This window comes from Lycium barbarum, chromosome 9 (assembly GCF_019175385.1).
Source record: "Lycium barbarum isolate Lr01 chromosome 9, ASM1917538v2, whole genome shotgun sequence".
Classification (NCBI taxonomy): domain Eukaryota; kingdom Viridiplantae; phylum Streptophyta; class Magnoliopsida; order Solanales; family Solanaceae; genus Lycium; species Lycium barbarum.
Window position 1 is genome coordinate 22,619,360 of NC_083345.1, and position 9,013 is coordinate 22,628,372.

The window sequence follows — 9,013 nt, forward strand, 5'->3', positions numbered from 1 at the left end:
TTGGTATATATCTTCTGTTTTCCGTATGTTCTGTATGTATGGAAATTCTGGGTACGGCGGGGCCCTGTCCCGTCATATGATTCTGTATGTCTGTAGAGGCCTGTAGATAGATGTGTGGGTTACGGGTTTCGTCTGTATGTTAGCCTTATCGGCTTATCTGTAAATGTCTGCATGTTCAGGTATATATATATATATATGTTTGCGCGCGTGCCGTATCTGTATCGGCCTACTTCTGTAATATCCGTTTGAAAAAAAAAAAAAAATCTGTACGATACGAAATTCGGTCAGATAGGTATGTACGGGTACCCAGCTAGGGTACCAGTCGCGGCCCACGGGGTTGGGTCGTGACAAAACTCTTTTCTCGTCTCTTCCTTGTGATAATTGATTCTTCCATGGCTGAATTATCTCAACAAAAATGCACTCATAGAGCGTGAAGGGGTGAAGAGAATATAACACATCGGTGACGGACGAGAATCCTGAGCTCCTTATAAGACTTGGACAATCCTCCTCCCTTTGAGCTAACTTTTGGAGTGTGAGTTAGGCCCAAAGCCTAATTTTACACTTGTTTCAATGCAAGTTTAATGAAGTGAAAAGTGTAATCATGCAATTTAGGTGCCGTTTGACCATAAATACCAAAAATAAATTCACTTTTTTTGGAATTTTTGAAGTTGGAGTTGGCCATAGTTTTTGAAATTGTAGTTTTTGGTAAAATGTAGTTGTAAAAAAGTGATTTTTTTTTAAAAACAAGTTTTTCTTGTTTTTGGTATTCCGGAATATTCTGAATATTTATGGCCAAACGCCCAAAAGTAAAAAAGGTGAAAAAAATTTCCGGAAAAAAGTGAATAATTTTTATGACCAAACGGCTACTTAATGTATACAAATGAAGTTTGCTAAATCAGCTATTCGTGGAAGGAGGATAATTGTTGGAATTTACTCAGGTGAAGTTCTTATAAGTATAATTAACTTGATGTGCTGCAATTTGCAACAGGAAGAATTGGGATGTCTCAGAACTACTACGATTCAAAAGTTCACCGAGAAGTGAGAGAAATTTTTCCTTACTGTGAGTATTTGAGACACACATGCGGTACCCTTTACTACTGAAAATTCAGCCATAGAGTTCTTGCAACTTAATAAACGATCAGAATAAAGCAAAACGTATGTGCATTATTTACTCCCTTCCCTCAAGTTAGGCGATATGTACAATTTTTCATACCTAACATGGAAACAATTGATGATCATTGTGCCCTACCAAGTTCCTTAGTAAGCAAATCAACTTGTTGGTCAGAAGAGGCTAGGCATAGTGCATTGACAAGACCCTGCTCAATCTTCTTTTGGATAAAGTGCCAATCAATGTTCTTGTGTTTAGTATATTCATGGAATATTGAAATTTCTGCAATATGCATTAAAGACTTACTAACACACTAAAGAAGAATTGAAAAAATCAGTTGTAAACCCAATTCTCTAAGTAGGCCAATGATCAAATGACTTCAACAATAGTGGAGGCTAGGCCCTATATTTTCAGCCTCGCCTGAACTTTTGAAAATGGTAGTTCGCTTCTTGAATTTTCGAGAAAAAAAAATATCTCAGCTTAACCAAAATAACTAGTCACATACTTTTTAGTGTTGGGCATGGTGCCCATCATCATCATAAAATATTGCTACAGAAGAAGAATTGTGAGATGACAGCAAAATACGAAGTCCCGGAGATTGTTTGATATATCATATATCTCACACATAATGTCATATCTAGTAGTTCTAAGATAGAGTAGTCTACCAATCAATCTATGATATTCACCTAGATAATCAAATTTTTTATCTTCTATATCATATTCAGTGGTAGTCAATTTCAGATAACCTCATATTTGCTATAAGCTCTAAGGACACTGTTGTGATCCAAGGGAAATTGGATGTAGATACCCTATTGGTACACGAACCAGAATAAATATACTTTGTGCATTTTAGTTTCTGCACTCTGCACTCTTCTTTATTTTTGCTTCTTTAATTTTACAATAGCTTTGAAGTTACACTAACAATTTACTTGCAGAGAATTTTCAAATTAGTTGGCTGAAGTTCACCTAATTAAATCGACTAATAATTTTGGAAAGGTACAATTCACCCCTCCGCTCTTATGTTTCAGAATCCTCATTAATTTAACAATTTGTCTATCATATATATTACGTATTTAAGTAATTATATAATATGTTCAATATTATGATTTTGGTTTTAAGTATGTTTATATTGATTAGAATTTTTAATGTATTTTGTGAATTTATTTTACTTTTAGTTAAATAAAATACTTAATATAGTATCTCATATAAAATACTTAATATAGTATCTCATAATAGATATTTAAAGTCATACTTAAATTAAACTGAGTGTAAAGTAACTTTTTAAATATTCATTTTTTCGGAATTGACAACTAAAACAATTTTTAAAAGATTGTGTCAATGCAAATTGTGTTTTATAATATTGACATAAATATATCAAAAAATTATTGTTCTCTCAAAATATTTTTTCTAATGCTCTACCGTATTTGGAAAAAGACTAATGTAAAAGTAGATTTTAAAAGTCTGATAAGAAGTGATAAAGAATACAATTAATCCAATGACCAATCTAAGCACTTCGAAGTTTGAATGGTTCGTGGACAACGTACACGCCGACAATAGCTTACACGCAAATAACGTTGGTACTCCCTTCGTCCATTTTACGTATTTATGTTTGACTTGGCATATGATTAATACAATGATAAATTTATTATGTCATCTTTTGAATATAATAAATTGAATGTCTTGGAAGATGCATTGAAAAATGATTATAGTTAATACTCTCTCCGTTTCTTTTTACTTGTCATGTTTCGCTTCTCGAAAGTCAAACTGCATAAATTTGACCAATATTATAACATATATTTTTTCATCATATTAATATGAGAAGAATTGCAACTTATAGTAATTTTTTGTATAATTTATGAACATCTAATTTTAGTTTTAAAATATTAAATTAATCTAATTTAATTTAGTTATGAAGATTAGTCAAATTGACTCTCGAAAAACGAAACGTAACAAGTAAAAGTGGACAGAGGGAGTAATAAAAGATAAATTAGGAACTAAAGGGTCGTTCGGTATGCGGGATAAGGTTAAGTTTGGAATAAAATTTATATCTTGTTTGGTTGAAATCAGATAAATTTATCTTTTCAACCAAACAAAGTATAAGATTTATTCCAAATTTAGTCTTGGATGACCCATCAAGCTTGGCACTATTATTTTATTCCACCTCTTAGATGGAATAAATTAGTTCAGAAGTTATAATTTTAGGATTATAATTTTGAGATAATTTATTTCGCGTACCAAATGATTCTTATAATTTATTTTGCATACCAAACGATTCTTAAATGATAATTAAGTCCTGATTTTCTAAATTGAACGAGTGAAATTAGACATTAAAATGAACAAATGAAGTACCTTTTATCTGTGTTATTTCCCTTTTCGTGACCTTTAACTAGGACTGAGCATGATATGGTAGATACTGATTACCGTAATGAAATTGAAATTTTTTATACCGTGGTTTCGGGTATTTGGTACCGGGTATTTGGTACGCATTTTTAAAAAGTTTGGTATATGATATGATATTTGATATTTATAAAAAATTACTCAAATATCGAATATCATACCGAAATATATTGTTAGATATACAATTCATGTTTGTTAGTGTTATAATTCTAACAAATATATAAACTAGTATTAGTACAAGACTAATTGTTTAGACAATGAAATTTTGACTACTCTTTCTTGATTGAAATGTCTTTTTTTGTGTAATTGATTTACAAAGGGGATTGCTTGTACTTTCTTCTGGATATTTTTACATGTGTGAGGTGATAACACGATATAATTGAGATATTTCGTGAATCGTGAATAGGCAAAATCATAATTCTCTACGATATGAGTATATGTAAGTTGAAGTCGAACAAACTATAGTAACCGAATTACCGCACTGCAAAATATCAAAATCGAACTTAAAAATACCGAACTATACTGAATTAATTTAGTATGATAATGGTATATAATATATTTAGAAATCGAAAACCGAAATTACCGTACCGAAATTTAGTATCAAGTCCACCCTACCCTTAACCGCCTCTAACCTTCCAAAAAAAGTAACCATTTCTGCAAACTTCTGCTTATTATATATTTTCAAGATAAATCTACGTATTTTCATTTTTGTTTCCTGTCAACGCCTCTGGAGTATATATACAAACAGTTGGCTATATTCTGCAACTTTCTCTTTATTATATCTTCAACCTTCTTCCACTGGACGCCTCTCATAATTTTCACACAAAAAAATTGTATTTTTTTTTTCCAATTAATTTATAGATTTGAAGCAAAAATCAACAATCAATCTCATAAGGACAAACGCTAAGGACCAACTCTCCAATTTCTTCTTGGATTGTAATTTCACACACCCTTTATAATTTCCTAATTATTTTTGTATCTTAGGGGATTTTGTTTATTCTTGACTTAATTTGATCATATATAATATGCCCCTTTTGATTATATGCAGATCTACTTGTTATGTAATGATTGTACACCTATAAAGTTACAATCTTTTTGATCTAATGGTATTTTAAGGACTATGGTATTGTTGAGTCTTTGTTAATTTAATTGATCATATGCAATTAACAGTAATATTATCTGGTTGGGTTTGGATTTCCCTTAGGGCTTAAAAAAAAATAAAAAATTACAATATCATCTTTTGTTTGCCAAATTAATGGATCAAGGTGAATATGTATATGTTTACTTGATTTGCTACAAAATTTGATCTTTAAGGGAATTATTAACATGGTGTATTTTATTTGTCATTTTGGGGGTTTTAGATGGTGGGTTTATGGTTTTCTCTCATAAAAACGCGTTTACATTTCGTGGTACTTGTCGTTTGTTAATAATCTGGTGACATCAGATTTAATGTGATTGTGCATAAAGTTTGTTTTCGGTTTCGAGAGTGTTGTCCCGGATATAGTTTTCATAAATCCGGGTGATTCACTAAGTCCTGCTAAACATTTTCTTTCTTGCTTTGTATTGTACAAGAACATCATGCACATTACTATCATTTTTTGGTACATAACTGCAGGTTTTAGGACTCATGGCTGATTGTGGCTAAGGTATAGACTAGTACTGCATTGTAAACAACACTTATTGCTTCCAGATTTCTAGGACTGTTCGCGAATCAAAATTAATACGCTCGTGAAGGTTTATTTAATTGCACTCTAGAGTGGAACAAGGATCCTGTACTATTAATACTTTACAACATTGCAAGAATCAGAAGAACCACTAGAAGAAATTTGATATATTTCTTGGTGAGTACGCTTACCGGAAGTCGTAGATATGGGTGTTTTTATGGTTTATTTTGTGTCCAGCTGCTTCATGATAAATTCTTTAATCTTTACTGCTTGTTATTTATGGGTGTCAATTTGGAGACCGCAATCTCTGGTATATCTGTCCCTTCATTTGAGAGCACATATTGATGCATTCCTGTATTTGTTGGTCTGGTCCCAGTGCAAATTGTAAATTTCCTAAGTGTTGTTGTTTGAGGTTACTGATTCGTGGGAAAGGCATGATAACTTAATCACGTAGGTATGACCCAAAAAAGAAAACTTAATCACGTAGGAAGCCAAAATGCAATCTATTTCCTGAACAAGAAAAGAAGATGATGAGATGGGAAAAAATAAGTTCTATAGAATAGATGGCGGAGCTAATATAGACTGAATACTTCTTGATAAGATGAACAATTATTCACTCCTATGACAGCAGGGGACTTGCCTTCTGAGTCGAGATTGTCGCACGGGGATTGCCTAGTCCGGGTTATCTCTCCTATGTGGTTTGTGGGCTATTGCACAAGAGCGTGGTTTACCCTGTGCGCACCCGAAGGGTAGCTTTGGGTTTCCTTGTCATCAAAAAAAAAAAAAAAAGAAAAAAAAAGGATGAACAATTATTAACTACATATTTTTTTCGGCATGCGTGAGAGAGTTTTCTATGTTGGCTAATGGCTAGTGTCCTGAAGAAACCGGAGAATGAAGTAGTTTTTCTTTTAAACCTTAAAATACACAGTGGTACTAGACTTGGCTTTCATGGATTGGTGGATGATCAGATACTCTAACTAAGTTGAAATATTGTGGATGTACTATCTATGTTTCTGTGCAGGTTCTAAGATTCTAAGGGATTGGTTATGTTTATCATATCATGACTTCTTTTCTTACCTTCAGTTTAGACAATAGTACTGCCAAAGGTGCCAAGTTCTCATAAAAGAGGCTGCTTGTTAGGTGGTTACTTTAGGATCATGAATCTTCCCTGAGTTCTTAACATGTTTCAGGATTCGTGTGTCCTGCTATTTCTTTTTTCTTTTGATGTCTGTTGTGATGGCGAGCGTATATATATATATATATATATCACACACAGAGGCGAACCTGGGATTTTTAGAATATGGGTTCACCAGTAAAAAAAAAAAAAAAAAAAAGAAGGAAAAAGTGTGTGTAGTGGGAATTGATCCCTAGTCCTCTTGGTGAATAACTCAACCTTCAACCAAGTGCACCATTTAGTCTTTTTGTGGTATGTGTTCCAGCAAGTAATATTGTACCAAATTTTAAAAATATAAACATAAAATACCTAGTTTTACGGAGAGATCACGTGTTCACGTGTCCCAAATTTGCTTCCTAAATTCACCGCTGATCACACATACCCGGTTTGTTGGTATGGAAGAGATTTCTTATAGTTTGGGATGCTTTTCTCTCAGGCTCGAACTCGTACAAAGATTCTTTCTCTAGGGCCTCCTTTCACCTTTCCTTAGTTATGGTTAAACAGATTACAACAGTGTATCTTGTTTCATCTGACTATGCTATCCACCTTATTATAGACCGCAAAGGCTCTTACTTGAATTATAATAGCACAGGGGGTGCAACTGTGCAAGGGTGGCGGTCAATTCAGAAAAGGAGTGATTCTCTTACCTAAACAAAGCTACGACTAGCAGCCCCTTTACTTGTAAGGGAAGCACGTAAGAACCTTAGATAGTGCGAGTCCACCCTCCCAGCAACCCCGGAAAAATTATTTGTAAATGTAGAGCAGGAAGGCATGCAGCTCTATAAATGTTTTACATTTGCTTCTTATCGAAATAAATTGCTTGTGATGGATAAGTTCATTAGTTTGCACAATCTCGTGAATGGTTTATTTTTGTAACTTGAGGAGTCGGGGTATTTAAAACAGTTTGCTTACTGTCTGTCATACTACAAAATGTCCTGTTTGTGTATTGCTATTGCATTAATCTGATGGTTCTATTGTTTTTAGTAACACTTTATAGTCTACGTAGATGGCTAGTAGGAAACGAAGCATGTCAAATGATGTAGATATGCATGTCCTTTACAAGGAATGGGATGCAGCTTCATGCCCTATATGCATGGATCATCCACACAATGCTGTTCTTCTCATTTGTAGCTCTCATGATAAGGGATGCCGGTCATACATTTGTGATACAAGTTATAGGCATTCCAATTGTCTGGATCGTTTCAAAAAACTCCGAGCCGAAAATAGGGACAATCCTCCTATTATGACACAGGGAAACCCGGATATTGCTGTTGAGACTCCCCATGAACACGTGGAGATGCAAGAAGGTACTCTACAAACTTCAGTTGCTGCTACTGTATGGGGAAGTAGTAATGAAACGATGAGTGCAGACAACTCATCTGACTCAAAATTGAAATTGAATTGTCCTATGTGCCGTGGAGATGTACTAGGCTGGAAGGTAGTGGAAGAAGCCAGAAAGTATCTGAATTCGAAGCCTAGAAGTTGCTCTCGTGAATCATGTTCGTTCACGGGTAACTACAGAGAATTGCGCCAGCATGCTAGGAGAGATCACCCGACCGCACGCCCTGCTGATATTGACCCTTCAAGACAGCGAGCTTGGAGACGGCTTGAGAACCAGAGAGAGTACGATGACATTGTCAGTGCAGTTCATTCTGCCATGCCTGGTGCAGTCGTGCTTGGAGATTATGTGATTGAGAATGGTGGAGACAGGCTATCTGGTGAAAGGGAACGAGGCTCAGGTGGAAATGGAAGATGGTTGAGTACCTTCTTCTTGTTTCAGATGATTGGCTCAATGGAACCTATATCTGAAGCAAGAGGTGGCAGGTCAAGAGCTTTGTCAAGGCACCGTCGGCCCAATGGACCTTTATCTAGGCGCCGCTATCCTTGGGGTGAAAACCTTCTGGGTCTACAAGATGATGACGATGATGAAGATGAGGATCAACCTAATCTTAACATATTGAGTGACATGAGTGGTGATATGTCTACAAATCCAAGAAGGCGCAGGCGGTTGATGCGGTCTAGGTCAGATGAAGATCAGCAGTAAGTACCATTTGGCTGTTGACACTGGGATAGTTGGATGCTTCTTGTGGTCCACTTTGCTACAGCAAGATACAGAGCAATTCTCAACCAAATTTAGAGATGGGAGAAAGAAATTATCCATATGCATGTCTTGTGTGTTGGCATGAATGTGGCTTAGACGGGGTTTAAATAATTTGAGGGTGATTTAGGTTGCTATATCTGGTTTCCCTGTGATTGTGGGTGGTAGCTTCAGAAATGTAAATTTCCATTTGGTATTTTAAATTCCCAACACTGAAACATTGTTCAGCTTTTATGCCATCCTATATTGTATTTTTATCAGTTTCCTATCTATATAGTCAGTCGTTTCCTTTATGCTTTGATTATCTTTGCCATGGAAGAGGAGATAAAGACAAAGTACTAAAAGTGAAGTTACCAGTGCCTGTTATGCTATGTTCAAGAGTCCAGCATCCAATACTCTAGTTCATGAAGTTGATTTTGTTGTTTAACTATCGGATAGTCTATAATAACATTTTCAGACCTAGTGGGATTAGCTCGCTTGAGATATTCTATAATAAAGTTCATAGAGGTCCGAAGGTGGACCACCAATTAAGGTTTTGCATGACAGTATGTTACTGATATGTATAATTTGCT

General features: G+C 34.9%; 1 protein-coding gene across 6 annotated transcripts; it reads left to right on the plus strand.

Moving 5' to 3' along the window:
• Positions 1–4,213: 4,213 nt before the first annotated feature.
• LOC132610153 (uncharacterized) lies at positions 4,214–8,734 on the plus strand. 6 transcript variants are annotated; one of them, XM_060324439.1, is made up of 3 exons: positions 4,214–4,441; positions 5,121–5,346; positions 7,328–8,734. In XM_060324439.1, exon 3 carries the CDS (start codon positions 7,350–7,352, stop codon positions 8,385–8,387), a length of 1,038 nt encoding a protein of 345 aa, XP_060180422.1. In that variant the 5' UTR covers positions 4,214–4,441; positions 5,121–5,346; positions 7,328–7,349; the 3' UTR covers positions 8,388–8,734. The 6 variants fall into 6 exon arrangements, with proteins under 6 accessions (XP_060180422.1, XP_060180420.1, XP_060180419.1 ...); XM_060324437.1 differs by having other exon boundaries at positions 7,341–8,734; XM_060324436.1 differs by having other exon boundaries at positions 7,350–8,734.
• Positions 8,735–9,013: the final 279 nt, after the last annotated feature.

Bases quoted from the DNA above. Each gene is read 5' to 3' on its own strand.
- LOC132610153 (XM_060324435.1), top strand. From the start codon at position 7,350: ATGGCTAGTAGGAAACGAAGCATGTCAAATGATGTAGATATGCATGTC.